We start from the raw sequence: 27095 nt of genomic DNA on the forward strand, positions 1-27095 counted from the left end.
GATATTCATATCTGAATACTTAGAACCTATGAATATATTAACTTCTCTTACAAAGGGACTTTGTAGATTTAGCTTAGAATCTTGAGATGGGGAGATTACCCTGGTTTATTCAGGTGGAACTAATGTAATCATGGGGTCCCTATAAGAGGGAGGCAGGAGAGTTAGAAAGAAATGTGTTGATGCAAGCAGAGGTCAGAGAAACAGATTTGAAGATGTGCTGCTGGTTTTAAAGATGGAGGAAGGAGTCATGATTCAAGGATGAAGGCAGGCTTTAAAAGCTGGAAAAGTTCTGACCTCCAGAACTGTAATACAATGAATATGTTTTTTAAGCCATTAAGTTTGTAGTAATTTGGCAATAGAAAATTAATACATCACCCATGGTTGCAAGATGGCTGTCAGAGCTCCAGGTATTACTTTCATATTTAATGCAGGGAGAAAAGGTAGGGGATAAAAGAGCAGAGCATGCTGCATCTATTCCTTTTGTCAGGAAAGAAAAAACTTTCACAAGCACCCTACCAGCTGACTTCTCTGTATACATCATTGACTAGAACTTGGGCAAAGTGGCCACTTCTAGCTATAAGGGAGAGTAGGAAGGTAACTCACTTTCCAGTCTCATTTTTTAAAAATTATTTATTTATTTATTTGGCAGAGAGAGAGAGAGAGAGAGAGACAGTGAGAGAGGGAACACAAGCAGGGGGAGTGGGAGAGGGAGAAGCAGGATGATGACCTGAGCCGAAGGCATACGCTTAACGACTGAGCCACCCAGGTGCCCCATCAGTCTCATTTGTTTTGTAGATGGGTTCAATTCATTATTAATGAAAGCATAAGAGGTTATGCTGAGGTGTAGGACCTGGGAGTATGGACTGAAGGTTCCTTTCATCTGGGAGAAAGGGCCCTGAGAAAGTCTCGGTCCTATGTGCTGGGTATCATTCATCTTCAGCAGCCTGAGGAAGAATGATAAGGTGCCCAGAAACTGGGCTTCTCATAATTGAGGATTCAGGTATTTTTGGGAAGTGAGAATGGAAAGCATTTAAGAGTCTTTGGTGGGGAATGCTGGTATATGCCTTGAACCAGAGCCGTAGGAGGTTTGTATTCTCTATAAGCCAATTCCTCCTGTCAGGCATTTATGGAGAAGGTGAAGCCTGCTCCAAAACTATAGGAAGTGAAAGCTGAAAAATTACAGCCATAAAAAGGGCTCTTGAGAGCACAAAAGAAGGTGAGAACTGGAGTGGGGAAGGGAAAAAGTGAAATCAAGTATCCTTTTAGGGATGTAATGCAGAGAAAGCTAGGCATTATTTTTTATCAGCATTTATCTGTTTGATAGCTCTCTTATCAGGGGGCAGGCTTCTCTCAGTAAGAGGCCATGGTGAGATTGGTGATCATAGTCAAAAAAGCTTGGGTAGATTCCTTGGCATAGGATAGATATCTGGGCAAGGGATATGACAATTATAGCTTTTGGTAAAAGTTCATAAGCCTGCTTTAGTGTACCAAGAGGAACACACAGCACTGAGAAAAACACAGAGTGACTCTGGCAGGGAGACAAAAGCTAAACAGAAACTAAGTTGCCTTCAGTAGGGATCACACTCCTTGGCATTGGCTGGACCACAGGATTCCCCTGCTAGTTCTGGCTGTTGAATAGAAGTTTGTTGGAGTGGAGTCTCCACATATCTGAGTGGGGGAGCACCATCCTTGATCCTCATTCCTCCCTCCTATAGATACACTATGTATGCATAGATATATATGTGCAAAGATGATCATTGCATCAATCTTTGTAAATAACAAAAAAAGCAGAAATCATCTAAATGTCCATTTGAAGGGGTCTGCTTAAAAAAATTATGGTATATCCATATAATGGAATGCTCTGAGGCGATGTATATGGCTGATGTAGAGTAAATTACATATTATATTAAGAGAATCAAGCAAGACACAGAGCAGTGGGTATAATATGCTCCCATTGTGATGCCTGTTGTCTCTGTGGATGGGGACTGAAGTTTTTGGAAGGAAGACATACTTTTTGCTTGTTCTGAAAAATTTTTTTTTACCAGATATATTATGCCAGTTATCTGTTGCTATATAACAAATCACCTCAAAACTTAGTGACTAAACAGCTATTTTATTTGGTTACAATTCTCAAGGTCAGCAATTAGAGCTGGGCTCAGCTGGGAATTCTCCTGGTCTTCTTTTTGTCATGTGGTTGCTGTCCTCTGGTGACTGAACAAGAGCTGGATGATTTAAGATAAACTCACTGGTGTCTGGCTACTAATGCTGGCTGTCATCAGAGACATCTGTCTCCAGCAGGTTAGCCTCAGCTTCTTAATACAATGCCTATGTTCAAAGAGCAGGAGCTGAAGCCATAGGGCTTCCTGAAGCTCAGACTCCCAGAGGAACTCACATAACACTTCTGTTGCCTTTCGCTAGTCAAAGAAAGTCACAAGGCTAGCCTGGATTCATGGACTGAAGAAATAGACTCCACTGCTTACTGGGAGGAGCTGCAAAGAATTTGTGGCCATTTTTAACTTACCACATTCACACATTACTTTTTCAAATAAAAGGTTACTTAAATAAAATAATGCTATTTGTAATAAATTCATAGGATTTTAAGAATTGGGTGAGGGGTGCCTGGCTGGCTTAGTCGGAAGAGCATGTGACTCTTGATCTTGGGGTTGTAAGTTCGAGGCCTACATTAGGGGTAGAGAGTACTTAAAAATTTTTTTTTAAAAAAGCCTTTAAAAGAATTGGGTGAAACCTTGGGAGATTATCTTATATAAAACCCTCTAATTTTATTTTATTTATTTATTTTTAAAAGATTTTATTTATTTATTTGACAGAGAGACACACAGCCAGAGAGGGAACACAGGCAGGGGGAGTGGGAGAGGGAGAAGCAGGCTTCCCGTGGAGCAGGAAGCCCAATGCAGGGCTCGATCCCAGGACCCTGGGATCATGACCTGAGCCGAAGGCAGACGCTTAACAACTGAGCCACCCAGGTGCCCCTAAAACCCTCTAATTTTATAGGAAGGACACTGAGGTCAGAAAGGTAAAGTGTTTTGGGTAAGGTAACTCAGTGGTAGCATCAGGATAGAACAAGGTCTTCTGACTTCCAGTCTTATGCTCTTAATTCTACAGTAAGATTTCCTTTTGCCAGCAAAGTTTATTAGTGATCTTTAGGAGAACGTGACAACTTTGTAGCCCTATTGCTCTTGTAGTTAAGAATGTTAAAGTTACATCTCAACCAAATGAAGGAAAAGGCTAAAGAAAGAATCCAAGCAATTGAGAAAAGTAAAATGGGAATTTGAGTTATCTTGGTTGTCTAGTCTCAGTGCTTCTTTCTTTCTTTCTTACTTTTTTTTTCTTTCTTTCCTTGCTCTTTCTTTCTTTCTTTCTCCTTTCTTTCCTTCAGAAACCTGGCCTTAGTGTATCTGTGGAATAACTAATTTACCAAGTCATAAATTACTTGGTTAAAATTGCTTTATAGGGCGCCTGGGTGGCTCAGTTGGTTGGGCGGCTGCCTTCGGCTCAGGTCATGATCCTGGAGTCCCGGGATCGAGTCCCGCATCGGGCTCCCTGCTCAGTGAGGAGTCTGCTTCTCCCTCTGACCCTCCCCCCTCTCATGTGCTCTCTGTCTCTCTCATTCTCTCTGTCTCAAATAAATAAATAAGATCTTTAAAAAAAAAATTGCTTTATAAAGTGTTCAAATGGCTCTAGATGATGTTTCTTTTTGGGATATTTTAAAAACCAAATGTACTGTTAAGTATATTCAAATTATCTTATTGATCCCACTGGGAATTTAGGAGTGCTTTAACAGCTCTCCTTAGTCTTTAATTAATATAATCTTGATTATTAATTGGTTGGCTAATTAATATTTAAATTAATCCAGCAAATGTTTATTGTGACCCCATGAGTCACAATACAAGAGTCAGTCACTCTCCTAAGAAGCTTAACATCTATGGGCACTTGGGTGGCTTAGTCGGTCAAACGGACTCTTGATTTCAGCTCAGGGTGGCTTAGTCGGTCAAACAGCGGACTCTTGATTTCAGTTCAGGTCACGATCTTGGGGTCATGAGATCAAGCCCCAAGTTGGACTCTGTGCTGCTGAGCATGGGGCCTGCTTAAGATTCTCTCTTTCCCTCTACCTGTGCGCCCCCCCCCCCGAAGAACCCTTGAAGAATGATAATCATGCCAACTGGGCAGATCAAGGTAAAGCTGTATCATTATTTGTGGTGGAAAGTAAGAAGAAATAAAAGAGACTTTTTTTTTTAAGATTTTATTTATTTATTTGAGAGAGAGAGAGATTGAGAGAATGAGTGGGAGAAGCAGACTCCCTGCTGAGCAGGGAGCCCAATGCAGGACTTGATCCCAGAACCCTGGGATCATGATGTGAGCAGAAGGCAGATGCTTAACCGACTGAGCCACCCAGGTGCCCTAAAAGAGACTTCTATATTTAGAGTAACAGGATTTCCTCACAGAAAGTTAAAGTTGGGGAATTCAAAAGGTTTAAATGTAGGGCATCTGGGTGGCTCAGTCGTTAAGCATCTGCCTTCAGCTCAGGTCATGACCCCAGAGTCCTGGGATGGAGCCCTGAGTTGGGCTCCCACTGGGCGGGAGGCCTGCTTCTCCCTCTCCACTCCCCCTGCTTGTGTTCCCTCTTTCGCTGTCTCTCTCTGTCAAATAAATAAATAAAATCTATAAAAAAATAAAAGGTTTAAATGCTTAGGATATATGTCTAGGCTATTGAGAATCCTCAGGACAGATAGTCTTTTTCCCCCGTAAGGGGGTCTTTTTGGTACATAAAGTTCTGAATTGAAGAATACCTTTAATTACTATTATGCATGGATATTTGGATTTGTCTACCAAGCAATTAAAATCAAAGTTTTGTTCTGCCAAGTAAGCAAAAGCAGGTAAGTAGCTCTTCTAACACAATTCTCCTTTAACAGACTTACTTCTTTTTGGGTTTGCTAACACAGTACAACAGATTATAAACTCTGATGAAAGCAAGGGAGATATAGGATGATAATTTCTTAATTTTTATATCTTTAATTTTTAAAGATTTTATTTTATTTCTTTGAGAGAGAGAGAGAATGAGAGAGAGAGAGAGAGCATGAGAGGGGCAAGGGTCAGATGGAGGAGCAGACCCCCTGCCGAGCAGGGAGCCCAATATGGGACTCGATTCCGGGACTCCAGGATCATGACCTGAGCCAAAGGCAGTCTCTTAACCGACTGAGCCACCCAGGGGCCCCTATATCTTTAATTTTTAAATTAAAGATTTTATTTCATGTTCATTCATTGGTATTTTCTTTTATATTCAAAACACCTAAATAAAAAGGTAAACTGAGGCAGAAGTTCCCTAAACAACAACAAAATGCTGAAGTTGGCCCATAATGCAGTGAGAATGAATGGTAAAATATCTATCCTGTTCATTAGAATATAAGCCCATAAGCCACTCCTTTCAGAGCCTTGAAATCCTGTGAACAAGACAACTTGATGTGAGGATGGAGTTTTAACCAGCTATTGTTGCTTTTTTGGTTTAAACAAGATTATCAATCCCATTTTATGAATGCCTGTTATTTTTCAAAGTCTGGTCACCTTATGATAAGCAGGTGCTAATGGAGCACAAGATATATATCACTGGAAAATATGAACATTGTATTTTTCTTGAGGGACAACACCTATTCTTGGGACTTAATTATTGAGTTACATTTTACTAGTCCTAAAATATTTAGAGTTATGTACTTAAAAGATACAGAGCATAGGTATTACATCCACAGAAAGTATTTTAGTCAGTGAATGTTCAATGTAGCAGGTAGAGATGAACTTAGCACGTCTTGTAGACTGAACTGGGAACAGACTCTTCAGCCATAAAATGCACTTAACAGTCTATTTAATAGTGGCGAGGTCCTTGAAAATGCAATATCCATGCTAATCTTGCCTTTTTCTAAATCATAGATGAAAAATAGGTCAGTTAGGTAGAGCCTTCTCTTTCTATTTAAAGTGTGACATTTAATCTATTTAAACAACTACCAAAACTTTATTAATTCATTGTAAGATAAGCGTGCTGAGAAAGTAGAGAACATTAAGACACAAGGTTTTCCAAAATTTGATCTGGATGTCTTAGATCTCAGGATCCAATACAATCTCTACTTGGGGGTTTCAATCAAATCAGTAACACCAAGGAAGGACCAGAAAAGAAGCAACCCAGAATGCAATTAAATCTCACACTGTGAAATGGCTTAAAGGAACTGAGTACTTTAAAAAAGAGGCAAAAATTAAGAAAGGAACCTCTAGAAAAAGGTTTTCCACCTCCTTAATGCCTTTAGGGAAAATTCCTTTGGAAAGAGAATTAAACACAGACAGAAAGCTTCCAGCAGATAACAAACCAAGGAGTCAAATTAGGGCTTAATGTAACTAGACACCAGCTTTGGTGCATTTCTTTTCAACTACGATGTTCTGCAGAATTCTTTGGAGAGGAAAATGCAGGGTATGTAATAAATTGTAATTGCATTTCACTGGGGTCTATTTTGGAGAATGACTGTTCACACTTTTCTTCTCTAGCCCCTCTCATTTATTTGAATAGGATTTAATACTCTCTGGCCCCACCCTCCCTATCAGCCCAAATGTATACCTAGGGTAAAGCAATAGTTTCAATCTTTCCCAAGAACAATTATAAAGAATAAGAGCTCCAGTATTTGAAATGTAAACACAATGATACTCCAATACAGTTTTGGGTAAGGGTTTTAGAAAAAACTTTTTTTGTTGTTTTTTATTTTTTCTTATCATGCATTCTTGGGTTGCAAATTTGGGTGCCATAATTTAAGGAAGATGTTTTCCTCCTCCTAGCTCCCTTCTCCAGATCCTGAAAGTAATCCTGGAGGAGAAAGGGCACCTAGAGGTTATTTCTCCTGCTTAACTGACTACTGTGGATTCAACAGTAGTCTTATTCCAGAAAACTAACTCCATCAATTATAGAAAATAACTTTTTATAGAGTTTTTTCCAAACCTGTCTTCCCTGCATATCCAGGAAGGATTATTTTCCTTCATACCATCAAAGCACCTAGGTTCTTCCTTTATTTTACGAGAATCATTCAGGTGATATGTAGTAGCTACTATTATTGGGCACATGTGGTATCTCATTTAGATTTTTTAATCCATGTTCCCAGGGGCAGAGTGCTGCTACTGACAGTATCTGCCATCTCCCTTCTCATTAAAACCAAACTCCAAACCCACTGTAAAACAAAACGGTGATTAAAAAAAAAAATCACATTTTACATACTTTGTGTCTTACCCCTCTCCTCAGCTCTCTTTTCTAGTTTGGCAATCTTTTTAAAAAATTGGTGAGCCAAAGCAAAAAATCGAGTAGGAAGCAAAGGCTTTATTTTGTTACTTACCCTGTTTCTCCGGTATGGACTTTCATCCTTTACTATAAATAAAAATTTATGTAAAAATCTGACTTTAGATCTTGATGTATTTACTGTAAAATTTACAAGTTGGAACCTCCTACCATCTTGATTTATATGATTTTAAAATGGAGTTCTTACCATTTCCCTCGGGGAGACTTTTTGGTTTCAATAGTTCTTACTGGCAGGTTGCTTCTTTATATTTAGCCCAAATTTTCATTTTCAAAGACCGTTTTAGATAAGTAGCATGATAGCTCTAGCCAGTGGATCTGTGTGCCACATAATAGAGTGTGACAATCCACTCAGTTGTGAAAGACACTGGAGATAAAGTAATAAAGTAGCATTTGTGTTATCACAGTGGCTTTACAAATCTAAACACTGACCCAGCAGTGTTACTTATTATTGGAAATTATAGATGTTTATAATTCTCCAAAATATGTTGAGTTAAGTTATGTCACATATTTAAATTTAAATTCAAAATCCTGGGCTGAGAGAGATATAGATTTGCAACACTTCCTTGGAGGTTTGGGGACCATGAACCAATGAATACATTACATTGCCACATTAAAGAACTCTTTTTATCTGTAAAGATATAAGCACCATACTCCATTTTAATAACAGAGTTTTAAAATCTTACGATTTTAAAGAACTTAGACTTCCATACCAAATTATATCTGCAGACCTTTATAGATTTATATTTCTTGTTTTATTTACATCTCGATATAAATAAAGATATAGAAATATGAACTTCTTAGAATTGTTCCTAGATTGTTACAATAACAGTGTTTGAGCTATATGGCAGAAACATGTATTATTTCTCTTAGGTCCATATCAACAAAATTATTTTATATGTATGATTATGTATATATACAGTTGAAAAATCTGTATTTGTATGAGAATAATTCCATGTGTCATCTGAAATTGACAGTAAAAATAACAATGATTTATTATCCCTTGGGCTGTATATAATACTGGTCTATAAACTCCTTAAAAGAAAGCTGTTTATTCAATAAATATTTGTTGAGTAAATGAGTATATCCATAAGTAAAATTAACTTGATTAACTTCATTTAAGCAATAAAGAAATTTAAATCACTCTATTCACAGTAGATAACGATGCAGTTAAGGTTGAGTCTACTTTGGTCCCATCCAAATATGAGGTAAGTTTCTCAAGTGTCAAAAGCAATTAGTCTCATCTATAAGGCTGTTTGGTGGTTTGAAACAAGGATGACTCCGTGTGTGTGTGTGTGTGTGTGTGTAAAAACTATTTGGCTACCCAGTGGAATAATTTGTATAACAAAAGCAGAATACCTGATTCTTTATTTGCTAATTTTCAAAATAATAAGTGGTTTACTAGCTTCGTCCATTGATGATTTTTTTAAATATTATTATGAGCTCATGGAAAATGTGACAATTTCACAGACAATTCAAATTTGATGTGTTTCAGTCCATTGGTTATTATGCTTACTGATGCTCAATGTGTCCCACCTATGACCAGTGGGAGTCTCTTCAAGTTGGCTCAGAGACTTTTTGACATTGGCTGTAGTTTTTGATAGTTTCCTTGATAGTATAACAAAATGTTCCAGATTTTTGTAGATTTCTTTAACAGACTTGTAGTTAGCTATTTCTCTGAGGATCCCTCATTCCTTTTAGTAGGATTGAATTTCAAGACACAATCTGTGTGCTAAGGATGCTCATTATTATTGCATTGGTCTTTGTTTTTAGTCCTTTCAGTAAAAAAAGCTAGGCAATATGTTTTCTTTGTTTCCTCCCTCCCTTTCTTTCTCCCTCTCTTTCTTTCCCTTCCATAATTCAATAAAATAAATCATGAGTTTATACTGATAGTTAACTTCCATCTTACATCTTTTAATTCATTTTTCACATCAAGAATCCTGATGTCAAAACACCAGCATGATAAAATTTGAATATCACATAAATCTTCATGTTCTTTACCCCACTTTACACATACAGTAGTTTTAAAATGACAACACTAATCCTAATACCAACAACACAATTACTAATAACAATTATTTTATTTTTTTAAACAGATCTTTTTCCTTAGGGTATACACCAGTAGGGATTTACTGTCAAATTATCATGTTTTCAAGTCACTTGGAAGAGTTATTTTCTGTGTAGTTGAGCCACACCTGGACACACATTACAGTTTGTTTCATTTTATTTCTGATTTTTAGGGATTTCTTTTTTCCATTTAGTTTTGTTTTATAATTAACTTTGAAAGTTCATAATCTTACTAAGGATAGTCTTCATGTCAATGTTTTGGCATTTTTTGGTATGCAATCTCTACACTTTTGAACTTCTTTTATATAGACCCCAAAATGAATCAGAGTAAGATCCACGTTTAATCATAGTCCTGACATTTATTTGCTATATCGCTTATAGAAATTACACAATGTCTCAAATCAGCATCTCCCATATGTGTTTCTTGGGCCACTCTGTAAGATGGGAAGTGGGAGGTAGGATGGAGTGTGAGGATAGGATACCATGGTCAAATAAGTCTGAAAATTCCATATTCTCTTGGAGAATCATGATGTATATAACACATAAAAGGCTCTGAAAAGACCTGGAGTGAGGAATCCTTTTTACATTAGTATAACCCATTGTTTTCAAACTTATTTATCTCTGGCATTAAGAGACTTTTTTTTTTTTTTTTTAACAATGCACATTTCACTGAATGAGAGTTCTATGGAGCATACTTTGGGGAATGTTGCTCTCAAGTTTTCTTGTATGTCAGAAAGGGATAATAATACCTGTTCTACCATTCTCTGAGTTATTGTCTGGATCAAGTGAATTGGATATGAAAGATTTTTAGTATATAAAAGAGGCTACTAGTTTGCTAATGGCTCTAATCAAACTTGGAAATGTGGGGGTTAACTCTAACTCTATGCTACTTAGGTGGACTTATTCCTTGGAGAGGGCAAGGGTATAATGAAACTTGGAGATTGCAGAATAAAGAAAAATGACATACAAGGATCAAATTAAGAAGATATACAGACTGGTAAAATGATTCTATTTCAAAGAACAGCTATGACCAGATGAGTGATTTTCACCTAGACTCAGGGAAGCCCTAGGCTTGAGATAGAAAAGGGCTTGTTTTCTTAGTGGGAAGTAATCTAGGGAAGGAGCTAGAAACTACCATTAAAGTATGATTTGTGTGAGGAAGTTTGCCTAGTGCTTTGAGTATTGACAGTACCTTTCACAAGGTATATATTAGTTTATTAGGGCTGCCATACAAAATACCAGATTGGATGACTTAAACAACAAAAATTTATTTTCTCACACTTCTGGAGGCCAAAAGTCCAAGATCAAGGTGTCAACAAGGTTGATTTCTTCTGAGACCTCTTTCCTTGGCTGTAGATGGTCATCTTCTCCCTGTGTCTTCACATGGTCTCTCTGTGTATGGGTATGTCTGTGACCAAATTTCCTTTTCTTATGAGGAGACCAGTCAGATTGGATTAGGGCTTACCCTAATGACCTCATTCAAAATGCATTTACTCTGTTATGTACAGGTACTGGGCTTTCAGAGATGATAGTATCTACTAGAAGGAATGAGCAGGAGTAGGATGTAGATGTACTGGTAGGCAGTTCAGCTATGAATCAGAGGCTATGAAGTCTCTTCTGCTATTTATTCAACGAACATTTTATTTATTTATTTTTAAAAAGATTTTATTTATTTATTTGACAGAGAGAGACACAGCGAGGGAGGGAACACAAGCAGGGGAAGTGGGAGAGGGAGAAGCAGGCTTCCTGCCTAGCAGGGAGCCCCATGTGGGGCTCAATCCCAGGACCTGGGATCATGACCTGAGCCAAAGGTAGACGCTTAATGACTGAGCCACCCAGGCACCCCTCAATGAACATTTTAAGTACCAACTGTGTTCTTCATACTTTGCCAGAAGCTAGGCAGAAAGGAGAGAGGCTTATACCAATTTCATCATTTGAAGATGTATATTTCTCACATATTAATATTTCTGAAATTATATGTTTTACAGTCATAACTAGTTTAAATGGGAACCTTCTTACTTAGTGGTACATAAAATAATGGTGCTTTCTACAATTGATAGAGTCAATAAGATTCAATAAAACATGATTTTTAGTCTGCCAAACATGGTTCTTATCCACAAAATGCTTAGTTATATCTTGCAATGTTCTGGATTTCCCCCTATGCTTGTAACCATGTAGTATCCTTCATTAGCTTGTATTTTTCCTTCTGACCTTAAATATGGGTTTACTGAAGTATGGTTGTCTATTCTCCCACTGTACTGTCTCCCTCATTCTTCAGCCAAATGAAAGACTTTCATATCTCTATCTTCAAGTCCAATTTTTTTCTAGGCTCTGATTCATAACTGGTACCTGAAGATTATTAACTTGTCCTGCTATCACCTCAAACTCAATACAATGCATTGCCTTTCCCTCCAAGCCAGCTTCTCCCTAAGCTTCCCTAGATCTTTCAGATCTTCTAGTAATTCAGACTTGAAACCTTGGTAGCCTTCCTTGATTCTACCCTCTCCTTTGTTTCACTTCTTCTATGTATATACTGTTACCAGGACCTGCCCATTCTTCCTGTTGCATTGATTTCTTCTTTTCCAGTTCCACTATTACCATCTCAGACCAAGCCTTTGTCTAATCATGCATGGACTACTATAATGATTTCTACCTCTTCTTCTGATTGATCTTATCCATTATCACCACTTTAAATTTTCTCTAAGACTGTACTGTACACTCGAATCCCTGCTAAAAGTCATTTATTGGCTCCTTACTGATCATTGAATAAATTCCAAAGACCACAGCCACCATATTCAAGGCTCTCCACAATTATTCCTTTCCAGCTTCATCACCCATCATCTGAACTGGAGGAAATGTTCTGCACTTTTCAGCTGCCACAATTTTGACTTGAACCATTTTCCTTTGCCTGGAGTCCTACTCCCATCCTCCAGGCTTTCCTTCAAAGCTCAGCTGACTGCTCCAGGGAAAGCATTTCCTGATAGTTTTTAATTTACAGTTTTCATTTCTTCTCTGAACTCCTACACTACTTAATGCATATACCAATAATCTGACATTTAGCATGTGCTCCCTTCTATTGCTTTCTATCCTTTTATGTATGAAAATGTCTTTCCAATGAGAAATCTCTTGAGGGCAGGGACTTGGCCATATTTCTCCATATTTCTAGTACTGACAGTCTTTTACTTTTATTTGTTTTCTTTTTTTTTTTAAGGATTTTATTTATTTGAAAGAGAGATAGCAAGAGAGAGCACGAGCAGAGGGTAGAGGGAGAATCAGGCTCCCTATTGAGCAGGAAGCCCCAGGTGGGGTTCCACCCCAGAACCCTGAGATCATGACCTGAGAGGAAGGCAGACGCATAACCGAGCCACCCAGGCGCCCCTCGACAGTCTTTTAAATATAGAATAAAGTTTTAGATGTGGAAGTTTACATAGACCTATCACTCATTTCACAAATGAAGAAAAATAGATCCAGAGAGTTGTGCAGACCCACTTAGTATACAGCCATAGTCAAATATTTGCCGGTATTTATGGATTATAAATCAGAGGGGTTGGCTTATAGAGAATGATAGGATTCAGCAGAGAGGAATGTGTGCATTCACTGAACAAAGGAGGCAAGGTAGTTATTTTGGGCAAGTTTGGGAATAGGTGATCCAAGCTGCCTGACCGGAAAGGTGTAGTGGCTACTTGAGGGCAGGGCTGTTCTTTTGTATAACCCACAGGCTCAAAAATGGTTGGACGTTTAATGTTTCTTACACGAAATGACTTACCAGCCTTAATACATTCTTCTTCGCAGGCACGTGGCTTGAAGAAAGTGAAGCAGGTTGGCTTTCTGGCTCCTTGAGGGCACAGGCACAGAGGAAGACCCGCTGCCCGGTGGTGAGGATTAGCCAAGGGCTCTCCACTCTGTGAAGGGAGCCAGGACCCGCCCCTGACAGGAATCCGTGGACTAAGCAGCCGTTCAGGACTTGGCCATCATCCCGGGAAAGAAAAGCAAGGGGCTTTCCACCTGCCCCAAGCCTAACCCGGGGTGAGAGGCCTCTCGCGTTCCAGCCGCCGCCGCTCCGCCTCCTAAGCCTGCCACCTCCTCTCCGCGCCTTTTCCCGGACCCTCCCCTCACGTTCGACGGGCTCGCTCCTGTGCTCGGCGCGCGCGCACGCGGAAACGGAAGGCGGAGAGAAGCGCTCCGCCCCGCGGGCGAGCGCGCAGGCGCCTTCTTGGGATAGCTGTGGGTGCCACTCGTAACGTTCGGCGGGCGGTGGGGTAAGAGGCCGGAATCTTGGGACGTCTGGGCTGCGGGGCCAGGGTGCGGAGGGGAGGGGGACTTGCGACGCGCAGCGATCCCGCGCGCAGGTAGCAGACTCGCTCCAGGTCCCGCTCCTCTCAGAGGGGCGGCTGGCGAGGCCTCCCCGGGTCAGCCTGCTGTCTCGCTTGGGGGTCGGGTGACGGGGCGTCCTGATGGTGGTGGGTCCCCTTGGCTTGGCAGCAGCCTTGGCTCCTTTGACGCCCTTGTTCCTGCGGTCTTGAGGGTCTGGCCCGCTGGAGAAAGGGAGGAGAAACGTTAGGACGGTCCCTTTTGCCAGACGTGCTCCTCGGGGATAGCCGCACTCCCTGGGTGTTGTGTCCACCTTGGAGGAAGGACCTCTCAGAGGTTCTAAAAAGAACAAATTCGGCCCTGGAAGTGAACCGCTGAGGTTTTGTTTTATTTTTGTTTTTGATCGAAATGTCGCTGAGGTTTTGTTTGTTTTATTTTTGCTTTTGATCGAAATCTACTAATCTTAGGGCAAAGTAGGACGGAAAACTTACCTGCCACCTGAGTAAAGACTTCGTGTCGTGTGGATGGGTTAGAAAGTTACTGTGCTTTGCAGATGGAAAAAGTAATAAAGCACCCTTGCTACTGTTCAAGAAGAGATCCGTTAAGTCTCATAATATCTTTGGCCACAGAGGACTCAGTAAAATTAGGTACTTCCCCTCTTCGTACACAGGAAGATCTCCATTCAGCAAATATTTTATGAGTACCTGCTTTTTGCAACGTTGTTCTAAGTGCAGGGAACGGAGCCAGGGGCTAAGACTAGAGGATCCTTGCTTGCACGGAACTTACATTGCAGTTGTCAAATGTAATTTTCTTTTTTAAAAAATGTAATTTCCTTTTATGCTTTTTTATTGGAATATAACGTGCAAGAAAATACAGCAATCATAAGTTGTAACTTGCTGATTTATTGTAAAGTAAACGCATCTTTTAACCACCACTCAAATCAAGAAACAACATTTGGGGGGGCGCCTGGGTGGCTCAGTCGTTAAGTATCTGCCTTCAGCTCAGGTCATGATCTCAGGGTCCTGGGATCGAGCCCCGCATCGGGCTCCTTGCTCTGCGGGAAGCCTGCTTCTCCCCCTCCCACTCCCTCTGCTTGTGTTCCCTCTCTCGCTGTCTCTCTCTCTCAAATAAATAAATCTGTCAAATAAATAAAATCTTAAAAAAAAAAATTAAAAAAAAAAAAAAGAAACAACATTTGGGGCACCTGGATGGCCCAGTTAGTTAAGCGAGGGACTCTTGATCAGGTCATGATCTCAGGGTGGTGAGTTCAAGCCTAAAGTGGGGTTCCTTACTGGGCCTGGAGCCTGTTTAAGATTCTTGCTCTCTCTCCCTCTTCCTCTTCCTCTGCCCCTCCCACACTCCCTCCCTCAAAACAACAAAACAACAACAACACCAACAAAAATACAGAATGTTCTCACCTTCTCAGAAAGACCTTCCTGGAGACCTCTCCCAATCACCATCCTCTCTTTTCTCTTTTATTGATATCTAACCATAGATTAGTTTTGTCTGTTTATGAGCCTTTCATAAATGGAACCATATAATATGTATTCTTTGGTGTCTAGTGTCTAGACTATTCTTTTTTTTTTTTTAAGATTTTATTTATGTCTGAGAGAGAGAGAGATTGAGTGCACAAGCAGGGGGAGTGTCAGACAGAGGGAGAAGCAGGCTCCCCCCTGAGCAAGAGCCCATGCGGGACTCCATCCCATGACCCTGGGATCATGACCTGAGCCGAAGGCAGAGGCTTAACTGACTGAGCCACCCAGGTGTGCCAAAGTGATTGAATTTTAATTTTTCCTCTTACCTTGCCTCTGTGATAGAAGTTCTAGTGAATAGTAAAATGATAAAAAATGGATGTGGTAGCAGGGAGGAAACAGCATTTATATAATCCAAATGTGAATAATATGTTTACATAGCCTTATTTACTGCTTTGAGTCATTCTCCCCAATTGAGATGCTAGACTTCATTAGTTCTAGAGTTGACTCTTGCTATATTTATGTATTTATTTTTGTTTTGTTTTTTAAAGATTTTATTCATTCATGAGAGAGAGAGAAAGAGAGGCAGAGGGAGAGGGAGAAGCTCCGCAGGGAGCCTGACGAGGGGCTAGATCCCAGGACCCCCAGACCACAGACCCAAGCCGAAGGTAGATGCTTGACCAACTGAGCCACCCAGGCGCCTTGACCCTTGCTATATTTAAATAAGAGAATAATTTTTGTCACTATGTTGTATACTTGAAACTGATACGATACTGTATGTTAACTATACTGGAATTAAAATAAACTTAATAAAAAATAAAACTAACATGTTTAATTACATTCTTAAAAATTTTTTTTTACCCAGTACGTGGAATGTACCAATTTTCCCCTAGTTTATTCAGTTGACTTATTATATTTTTCTGGTTATTTTTTTAAAGTATATCCTGTGGGGGCACCTGGGTGGCTCAATCGTTAGGCGTCTGCCTTCGGCTCAGGTCATGATCTTGGGGTCCTGGTATCAAGCCCCGCATCGGGCTCCCTCCTCTGCGGGGAACCTGCTTCTTCCCCTCCTGCTCCCCTTGCTTGTGTTCCCTCTTGCTGTGTCTCTCTCTGACAAATAAATAAAATCTTAAAAAAAAAATAAAGTATATCCTGTGGTTAAAATGGCCCATAATTTCTCAAAGCTTTTTTACTTCTAAACCATTCCAACTCAAGGAAAAAACTGAAAAAAATGAAACATGTAAATGGTTAATTGCATCTTACTGCTTTTTTCTTTTAAGAATTGGGGTTATGGGGGTGCCTGGGTGGTTCAGTCGGTCTTCCGGTCAGGTCATGATCCCAGGGTCTTGAGATTGAGCCCTGCCTGGGGCTCCCTGCTCAGCGGGGAGCCTGCTTTTCCCTCTCCCTCTGCCTGCCGCTACCCCTGCTTGTGCTCTCTCTCTGTGTCAGATAAATAAATAAAGTCTTTAAAAAAAAAAAAAGAATTGGGGTTATTACTTGATTCTTGTAAAGGTTCATTCTCTAAGATGGAAAGATGGTGTAGTTAGTGAAAGTATATTTTGGAAGAAAAGAAGTAAAAATTAAAGTACATAAATTACTTTAGTGGAAGACTTTCTTAAACTAAATAGAAAGGTAAAATTCTTCTTTCTCTCTGTACCAAAGATAAATCATCTCTTTGTTAACTTTTGTAGTATTACTTTTACGTGTAGATAAACATGCTTTAGATGGAATTGACTCTTCTACTATCTATATATGTCTGTTGTTTTTCTTCATTCAGGATTGTTCCCTTGTAAGAAAGATCCTTACCACAACTTTAGATATATTGAGTCCCATTTAATAGGGAGAGCTACCTTTTGAGGTATATTTCCCAACTGAGGACTAGGGAATAAAGAACTTAAAACTACCCACTTTTCCTCCTTTTCAACACCCCCAATTCTTCATCTTCCTGGTTGGTTTAATGGGTTCTTTGTTATACTGTACTCAGCTAACTCTTGGTCTTTTTTTTTTTTTTCCTCTCCAGGCTACTTCTTCATAGACATAAAATCAGTATTTAACTGGAAACGAAGCATCACTTAAAATTCTCTCAAACTCCTAATCCCAAAGAATTGATAACCTTTCTCTGATGAAGAAGTGACTGACTACATGTTAAAAGTATTCTGGCACTGGTCCTGTTTTTTTCTCTCCTTAGAATTGAAGAAAAAATATGGAGAAATGGTACTTGATGGCAATTGTGGTCCTATTAGGACTAACAGTACGGTGGACAGTTTCTCTTAATTCTTACTCAGGTAACACATCTTTACTGTTTAAAAGATGGGTAAATATTCCTTTGAATAGTTTCCTCTCCCTTCCCCTCCCCCTCTTCCTCCTCCTCCTTTTTGTAATAATTCATAGATATCTGACTGGGACAGAGAAGAATTTGAGGCTTTATTGGTATAGTCAAGAAAATACACTTAAACATTGAATTCTAGTAAAAATAATATGTGTAGGGGCGCCTTGGTGGCTCAGTCGTTGGGCGTCTGCCTTCAGCTCAGGTCATGATATCGGGGTCCTGGGATCGAGCCCAGCATCGGGCTCCCTGCTCAGCCAGGAGCCTGCTTCTCCCTCTCCCACTCCCCCTGCTTGTGTTCCCTCTCTAGCTGTCTCTCTCTCTGTCAAATAAATAAAATCTTTAAAAAAAAAATACGTGTAAGAGCTAAGTAGAAGCATAGTTTATGACATGAGAAAACAAAAATGTATTCTAAGGGGGAAATGAGAAATGATTACAAGTTGAGAAATGATTACTCATGGAAGAAAGAACTGAGGTATTACCTCAAGGTGGGAGTGGAATCAAAAGAGGCTTTTGTTTGTTTGTTTAGGGTAGAGAAGCCATGTTACTAGACTGAAGGGAAGAGACCAGTGGAGACTAAGACTGGGAATGATGTGAGAGAAAGGGAGGGAGAATTGATGGTACGTGGTCCTGGACAGGGGATAGGGTTAGATTTCACCCTGTGAGTATTTATTTAGCACTGTGCATGTTCCAGGCAATGTGCTAGGTGTTAAAATACATGAATATCCAGTACTGAAAGGGTCCACATTTTAGTAGGTAAGTGGTCATAGGACAATGTGATTATTATGACTAGAAGTATTTGTAAAGTACAAAGGTAACATAGAGAAGTGAATGACCAGGTTGCATTAGAGAAAACTTTTCAGAGAAGATGATGTTTGAGTTCAAGGTTTGTAGGATGAGTTGGAATTTGTGAGACAAATGAAATGGGGAACATGGACAAAAACATGGTAGAATGAGAGCATGGTTTTAAGTAGTCAGTATTGTTGTAGCATAAAAAGAAGGAATAAAAAGATGGGGAGGGAGCAGCTCGAGATTTAGCTATACAATTCGCTTGGCAAATTACTTGTGTTTTAGAAAAATAACTTTCATTGTAATGAAAAAGGATTGTAGGAAGCAGGTTGGAGGTAAAGAGAATCATAATAATAGAAGTATGAGCTACCTTTTAAGTATTTATCATATGCTAGACACTGAGCCTTTTCTTTTACTTACCATGACTACTGAAGATAGGTATTGTCTCTAATTTACAAATGGAAAATGAGACAACTGATAAATCACACCTGGGATTCAAATACAGTTGTATTTTATTCCAAAATCAGTGCTTTTAGGACACTACTCTGTGGCTTCTGAGAAAGAAGTCAAACTAAGCCAGCTAAAAGATGGATAAATGAATTTGAGAAATAGTGAGGAAGTAAAATCACTTGGATGCAGCGGTAGACTTGGGTTCAAATCTTAGTTTTTTTCCCTTGTTAGCTGCTGGCTCTTAGAGTAGTTACTTAATCTCCATGAACCTTTTACAAAGATACGTCTTCTACAAAGTGGGAATATTAATATGTATTTTAACAGGGTTGTGGGGATTACCTGAGATAATATGTATGAACCGTATTTTCTTTTTTTTTTAAAGCATTTATTTATTTTTAAAGATTTTATTTATCTGAGAGAAAGAGTGAGCGAGAGAGAGAGAGCACGAGGAGGGTGGAGGGGCGAGCAGGGTGGAGGGGCGGGGGGCAGGGGGATAGAGAAGCAAACTTCCTGCTGAGCAGGGAGCCCAACACGGGGCTCAATCCCAGGAACCCGGGATCGTGACCTGACTGAAGGCAGATGCTTAACCGACTGAGCCACCCAGGCACCCCAAGATTTTATTTATTTATATGAGAGAGAGAGAGAGATAGCGAGAAAGCACAAGTGGGGAGGAGAGGGAGAAGCAGGCTCCCTGCTAAGCAGGGAGCCCCATGCGCGGCTGTATCCCAGGACCCTGAGATCACCACCTGAGCCGAAGGCAGACACTTAACCGACTGAGCCACCCAGGTGCCCTATTTTTCTTTTTAAAGATTTTATTCACTTATTAGGGAGAGAGAGCAGAGAAAGAGAGAGAGAGAATGAGTGGGGGAGGTGGGGAGCAGCAGAGGGAGAGAGAGAAGCAGACTGTCTGCTAAGCAGGGAGCCCCATTCGGGGCTGGATCCCATGACCCTGGGATCATGACCTGAGCCAAAGGCAGCCGCTTAACCGACTGAGCCAACCAGATGCCCAACGTATTTTCTTTTCTAGTAGTGTAGGAGTATAATCAACATATTAATGGTTCACAACTATTATCTTGTTTGATCCTTACATCAGATCATTTAACCCCAAAATGTTTATTGAGTGTCTGCTGTGCAGCAAAAATATCTTACTGGTGATCAAGTCCTTCAGTCTGGCTTTCAGGATGACCAAGAATAATAAATGGTATCTTCCTATCATATTGTGATTTGTAAGAAATATATATTTGGTCTTTGTCCTCCTTCTGGCACAGCCCCTAAGAACCCTTGGGATTTTCTAAGTGAAAGTGATAAAGTTGTCTTTTGTTACGGTAATGCTGGCCTTTGGACCCACCTAAGGTTGGGGACTGGTTGCCAGGATGGACCCACCTAAGGTTGGGGACTGGTTGCCAGGAAAACCAAACTGCATCATTTGAGGGTTGGAGCTTTCAGTCCTACCTTCTGATTTCCAGGGAGGGGAGAGAGGACTGGAGGTTGAATCAATCACCAGTAGCCAGTGTTTTAATTAAGTATGCTTTTGTAATAAAGCCTTCATAAAAACCCAAAAGTAGGACGGGGTTGGTGAACACATGGAGATTCAGAGGGAATGGAAGCTCAGTGCCCTTTCCCCACACCTTGCCCTATACATCTCTTCCATCTGGCTGTTCTGAGTTACATCCTTTTAACAATCTAGTAAGTAAATGTTTACCTGAGTTCTGAGAGCTGCTCTAGCAAAGGACCAAAGGAGGAGGTTGTGGGAACATCTGATCTATAGCCAGTCGGTCAGAAGTGCAGGTTGCAGTCTAGACTTGAGATTGGCATCCAGAGTTGGAGGGGGTCGTACCCAATGTGCGGCTTGAACTTGAGACCCTGAGATCAAGAGTCGCATGCTTTTCGACTGAGCTAGCCAGGAGCCCCATATCTTAAGGTGTCTTGATGAACAGGATAAAATAGTGAAATTTATTAATCATTTTCCTTTATGATTTGTGCTTTTTGTATCTCTAAGAAATTCTTCCCTACTTCAAGTCACAAAGGTATTTTCCTAAGATTTTCTTCTAAAAGTTTTTTTTTTAATAAGATTTTATTTATTTATTTGAGACAGAATGAGAGAGAGAGAGAGCTCATGAGAGGGGGGAGGGTCAGAGGGAGAAGCAGGCTCCCCGCCGAGCAGGGAGCCCGATGCGGAGCCTCGATCCCGGGACTCCAGGATCATGACCTGAGCCGAAGGCAGTCGCTTAACCGACTGAGCCACCCAGGCGCCCCTCTTCTAAAAGTTTTAAGATTTGTCTCTCCTACTTAAGTCCTTCTTAAAATTGAATTTTATATATAACGTGAGATAAGGATTTATTTTAAATTTTTTTCACCTGGGTAATCAGTTTCAATCCATTTATTGAATAGTGTATTTTTCCCCGCTAATCTGCATTATCAGCTCTATCTCAGGTTTTCATATATGCATGGGTCTGTTTCTGATTGTTCGTTCTGATCACTACTGCTGTGTCTTACTATTATAATTTTATAATAAGGCTTGATATATTGTGAGGCAAATTCTCCTACCTGATATTTCCACTTCAGGGATGTTTTAGGTATTATGGGCTTTGCTCATTCATATTGCAGTAGGCAGAATTTATAAAATGGCTCCCCAAAGATGTCCTGCCCTATTCCCCAGAACTGTGAAAACAATATCTCACTCAAGAGTGATTGTTAGGTTCTATGGCACGGTTGACTTTAAAATAGGGAGATTGTGTTGGATTATCCAGGGTTGCTCAGTGCAATCACAGGAGCCCTTAGAAGCAGAGAACTTTTTTAGCTGGCAGCAGAAAGGGACTCCTGAGAGATTCAAAACATAAGGGCCTAAGGTTGTTGCTGGTTTGACAATGGAAGGGCCATGTCTGGAGGAACACAAGTGGCCTCCGGCTGGCTGCAGACGGAGAGTAGCTCCCAGCTGACGGTCAGCAAGGAAATGGGACCTCAGGCTGTGGCAGCAAGGCATTGAATTGTGCCAATAGCCTGAATGAGCTTGGAAGTGGATTCCTTCCCCGGGCCTCCAGTTAAGAGTTCAGATTGGTTGCCTTCTTATTTTGGCCTTGTGAGACCCTGAGCAAAGAATCAAGTGAAACCCATTCAGACTTCTGACCTACAGAATTGTGAGATGTTTTAAGCTGCTAAATTTGTAATAATTGTTATGTAGCAATAGAAAGCTAATACACCTAATACACACATATATGCCATTATTTATTTATTTATTTAAAGATTTTTATTTATTTCAGACAGAGAGCGCGTGTGTGAGAGACAGCATGAGTGGGAGGGTGGAAGGGAGAAGCAGACTCCCCACTGAGCAGGGGGCTTCGATGTGGGCCTTTATCCCGGGACCATGGGATCATGACCCGAGCTGAAGGCAGATGCTTAATTGACTGAGCCATCCAGGTACCCACATATATATGCCTTAAAAAAAAAAAATCATCTGTCTCATTATGGCAGTCAAGATTGAATGGGGGAGTACAGGGAAAAACCAGAAGAATTTCTGCAACTCAGAAGTAACCTTGTCAACAATGAAATCTTGTTTTACTCCAAAGTAAAAAAAAAAAAAAAAAAATCAGATTGTCAAAGTCCTAAGAAAAACCCTGTTGGGATTTTGACTGAAATTACATTATTCTATACCTTTGAGTAATTTGGGGGGAATTGGCAATCATTATCACGCTGGGACCTCTTTTTTTTTTTTTTAAGATTTTTTATTTATTCATTTGAGAGAGAGAGAAAGTGAGCAAGTGAGAGCATGAGCAGAGGGGAGGGGCAGAAGGAGAGGGAGAAGCAAACTCCCTGCTGAGCAAGGTGCCCAATGCGAGGCTCAGTCCCAGGACCCAGGATCATGACCTGAGCTGAAGGCAGACACTTAACCAACTGAGCCACCAAGGTGCCCCTCTGTGTTCTGTGGTGATTATGCTTTGCCTCTTGAATTATTCAGAAGCATATTTAAAATTTTAAAAATATTTAGGCTTTAAAAATGATTTTTTGACATTTTTAAAATTTAATTGCACGGGAGAAAGAGAATCTTTCTTATGGTACATATTCTTTGAAATGTATTGAGACTTGGCATACTATATGATCAGGTTTTATAAATGTTCTATGTGTGCCTGAAAAATATATGTTCTCCAGCTTAATATTCTGCATGTATCCATTAACTCAGTATTATTGTTTTGATGTTAGTTTTTTATATCCTTGCTTATTTTTGCCCAATTAAACTACCAGTTGAGAGAGCTGCAATTTCTCTTTGTAGTTTTGTCAATTTTTATTTGTATACTTTGTATCTATATTATTAGGTGATGTAGAGTTTTTTTCCTTGTGACTTGAATTTCATGACATTACTGTTGTGTCCGTTTATTTACAGTAATTCTATTATCTTAAAGTCCATTTCCTCTAAAATTAATAAAGCTTCACTAGTTTTCTTTAGGTTAATTTTTGCTTGATATATCTTTTTCTGTCCTTTTACTCTTTACCTCTGAATCCCTGTGACTTAGACCTGATTAACCAGTTCCCCACCCTAATTCCACTTTCTCCTGATGGTTTGGAAGTTTTGCTTTATTTTGTTCTTTCAGGGCATGGTGTGGAGATTTTCATATACCTATTTAACTTAACAAAGTCTAAAATTAATATTTCTGTTCTCTTTCTGAACAATGCAAGGGCCATGAGATGTTTTAACTCTAGTTACAAATCTCACCCCCGCTATTAGAATGTTATTATTGCCTAAGATTAATCAGTTTTATAAATTAATATTTACTTAGGTTTACCCTCATGTTTATCATTTTCTGTGCTTAACCTTCCTTTTTACATATTACATCTTCTTTTGAGATAATTTTCTTTCTTCCTGAAGTACATCTTTGGGAGGTTTTTTTGTTATTAAATTTTTTTAAAATTTAAATTCAAGTAATTAACATATAATGGATTATTTGTTTCAGGGGTACATGTCTGTGATCCATCAGTCTTATATAATACCCAGTGTTCATTACAACACATACCCTCCCCAATGTCCATCACCCAGCCACCTCATCCCCCTCCCCCCCTCCCCTCCATCAACCCTCAGTTTGTTTCCTAAGACTAAGAGTGTCTCTTACAGTTTGTCTCCCTCTCTGGTTTCATCTTGTTTCATTTTTTCCTCTCTTTCCCTATGATCCTCTGCCTTGTTTCTTAAATTCCACATATCAGTGAGATCATATGATAATTGTCTTTCTCTGATTGACTTATTTTGCTTAGCATAATGTTTTTGTTTTTGTTTTTTAAGTAGTCTCTGTGCCCAGCACTAAGCCCAGTGTGGGGCTTGAACTCATGACCATGAGATCTAGATCTGAGCCGAGATCAAGATTTGGGGCACTCAGTTGACTGCCCCAAATCTTTGGGAGGTTTTTAAATTTTTTTTTTTTTTAATTAGAAAATAATTTTTTTAAGTAGGCTCAGTTCCCAGTGTAGGGCTTGCACTCAGAACCCTGAGATCAAGAGTTACATGCTCTACCGACAGAGTCAAATGGGCACCCTCCGGGAGGTTTTTTTTTTTTTAGTTAGAGCCTGTCGGTGGCTTAGTTTTTATCTGAAAATGCCTTTAGTTTGCTCTAGGTCCTAACATTTTACTGGGTTTGGAATTCTGTGTTGGCAATTATTTTCTCTTAATATTTTGAAAGTCTCATTTCATTGTCTTTTAGTTTCTGTTGCTATGTTCAGACCATCAGCTGTCATTTCAGTTGTTATTTCTTTGTAGGTAATTTGTCTTTTCTCTCTTGCTGCAATTTCACTATGATGTATCGAAGTGTGAGTATTAAAAAATTTATCCTCAGGATATTCTGGGATTTCTGAGTCTAATGAATGGTAACCTGTCTGTTCTTGAAACTGCTCAGCTACTGTCTCTTCTCATTCTGTTTCCTCTTTGTAAAACTCTGGTTAGATATATGTTAGATCTTTGGTCTTTTATTAATTCACCACATATGTGTAGGGTACTCATGCCAAAGGCAGGTGATATAGCAGAAAATAAAACAGACAATAATCTCTTCATCTCTTTGAGTTTATATTTTCAGTTCTCTCTTCAAGTATTTCATCTCCCTCATTTCTGTTTTCCTTGTGCAACTCTGATTATGGGTATATTGGGTCCTTTCATCCTATCCTCTATGTCTCAAAATCTCCTACATTCTCTCTCATGGTTTCTTCATACTGCTTTTTTTTATAATCATCAGATCTATCTTCCTTGTCATTACTTTTCTTTTTAGTTGTGTTTAATCTGTTTTTTAACTAGCGATTGAGTTTTTACAATTTTAGTTACTGTATTTTTTTATTTCCAAAAGTTCTGTTTGTTTTCTTTTCAAATCATCTTCATCATTTCTGATTGTCTCTTGTTCCTTCAACATATTCTCAGTGTCTTCTTTTATATCTTTAAACATATTAGCCATACTTATTTTATATTCCCTCTCAGAAAATACTAATACCTGCAGTTTGATTTCCTGGTTTGTTGGTTCTATGGACTTCAGCTCATGCTATTTTGTTTGTGGGTTTAGCGATTTTTTAAAATTGTGAGCTCAAGTTACTTGGAACTTTTATCTGTGAGAATTTTTTGAGGCCCAAGTTTACTGTGTATTTCTCCAGAGGATTTAGGTTGCCTTTTGCTAGGCACTTTGGGCACTATTAAAGTCAAACTAAATTCTCATCTTAAGGTTTCTTTGGCTGTAATTCTTTATTTTTTATTTAAAAAAATTTTTTTTAAGATTTTGTTTATTTTTTGAAAAAGAGAGAGAGAGACAGCGAGAGAGGGAACACAAGCAGGGGGAGTGGGAGAGGGAGCAGCAGGCCTCCCGCTGAGCAGGGAGCCCTATGCGGGGGCTTGATCCCAGGACCCCGGGACCATGACCCGAGCCGAAGGCAGACGCCCAACGACTGAGCCACCCAGGCGCCCCTCTTCAGCTGTAATTCTTGGTGTGAATTCAGGCCCCACACTGGGTGAATGCAGGATAATGTTAGGAATTTTCAGGAGACTTCTTTTTTTCCTGTACTACCAGGAGCCAAGGCAGAGATGAATATTATCTTCCTCATTTCCCCAAAGGCATTGTTATTTTATATCCTAGTAAATGGTTCTCTGTCACTGAAGTTTTTACCTGTTCAAGTTCTAGGCTATACCTCTATTTCGTAGAACTTCGGTAGCCAGGCCATAGGTCACAAAAGGTCATTGGATACCCTCAGGACTAATGCTTACTTGTCTGGATCTTAAACTTCTTTTGTTATTTCTGGCTTCTAAGGAATTCTCTTGTTTTGACGCTAATTCAGCCATTACCCCCCCCCCCCCCATTGGAGGTGTTTTTCTTTCTTTTTTTTTATTTTAAAGATTTTTATTTATTTATTTATTTGACAGAGAGAGAGATAGCGAGAGCAGGAACACAAGCAGGGGGAGTGGGAGAGAGAGAAGCAGGCTTCCTGCCGAACAGGGAGCTCGATGTGGGACTCGATCCCAGGACCCTGGGATCATGACCCGAGCCAAAGGCAGACGCTTAATGACTGAGCCACCCAGGCACCCTGGAGGTGTTTTTCTGACCTAAGTCTGCCATGTTGCTGGAAACTGGTCTCACCTGTATTTTTTTAAATTTTTTAAAAGATTTTATTTATTTATTTGAGAGAGCAAGAGAGAGAGAGCACAAGCGGGGTGAAGGGCAGAGGGAGAAGCAGACTCTGCTGAGCAGGGAGCCTGATGCTGGGCTCAATCCCAGGACTCCAGGATCATGACCTGAGTTGAAGGCAGATGCTTAACCAACTGAGCCACCCAGGTGCCCCTCATGTGTATTTTTAAAACCTCCACGTGTTACTCTGATCTTTAGAAAATGTTGATACAGATGATGGTTAAAGCCACAGGATTGGGGGCATTTATATTGCAAGAAGAAAACAGATTTAACCACTGATCACTTTCACAGAGAAGGGGAATGATTAAAGGAGGCTCAGAAGAAGGGCGCCTGGGTGGCTCAGTTGGTTAAGCGACTGCCTTCGGCTCAGGTCATGATCCCGGAGTCCCGGGATCGAGTCCCACATCTGGCTCCCAGCTCAGCGGGGAGCCTGCTTCTCCCTCTGACCCTATCCCCTCTCATGCTGTTTCTCTCTCTCTGTCAAATAAATAAAAATAAACAAAATCTAAAAAAAAAAAAAAAAAAAAGGAGGCTCAGAAGAAACCATGAAGAGGGAGGATTAGAGCCTGGAAGCCAGGAAATTAGAGAAATTTAAGAAATAAGGACTGGCCTACAGTGTCAAGTTCTAGACTGTCAAGTAGGGTGAAAATTAAGAATAGACAAAAGATCTCTAAGGAGGCCATTGTGAGCCTCTTAATTATCAG

At 39.9% G+C, this 27095-nt stretch overlaps 1 protein-coding gene across 2 annotated transcripts in view; it reads left to right on the plus strand.

Annotated features, from left to right (window-relative positions):
- Positions 1-13630: 13630 nt before the first annotated feature.
- ALG6 (ALG6 alpha-1,3-glucosyltransferase) overlaps positions 13631-27095 on the plus strand; it is a 66443-nt gene continuing 52978 nt past the window's right edge. The window contains exons 1-2 of one of the 2 annotated variants that reach the window (XM_021679956.1): positions 13631-13665; positions 17378-17474. In XM_021679956.1, coding sequence (XP_021535631.1) covers positions 17393-17474 — 82 coding nt within the window. In that variant the 5' untranslated portion in view covers positions 13631-13665; positions 17378-17392. Of the gene's footprint in view, positions 13666-17319; positions 17475-27095 lie in introns of those variants that run through there. The other variant, XM_021679957.1, reaches the window with a different exon arrangement.

This window comes from Neomonachus schauinslandi, chromosome 4 (assembly GCF_002201575.2).
Source record: "Neomonachus schauinslandi chromosome 4, ASM220157v2, whole genome shotgun sequence".
Lineage (NCBI taxonomy): Eukaryota > Metazoa > Chordata > Mammalia > Carnivora > Phocidae > Neomonachus > Neomonachus schauinslandi.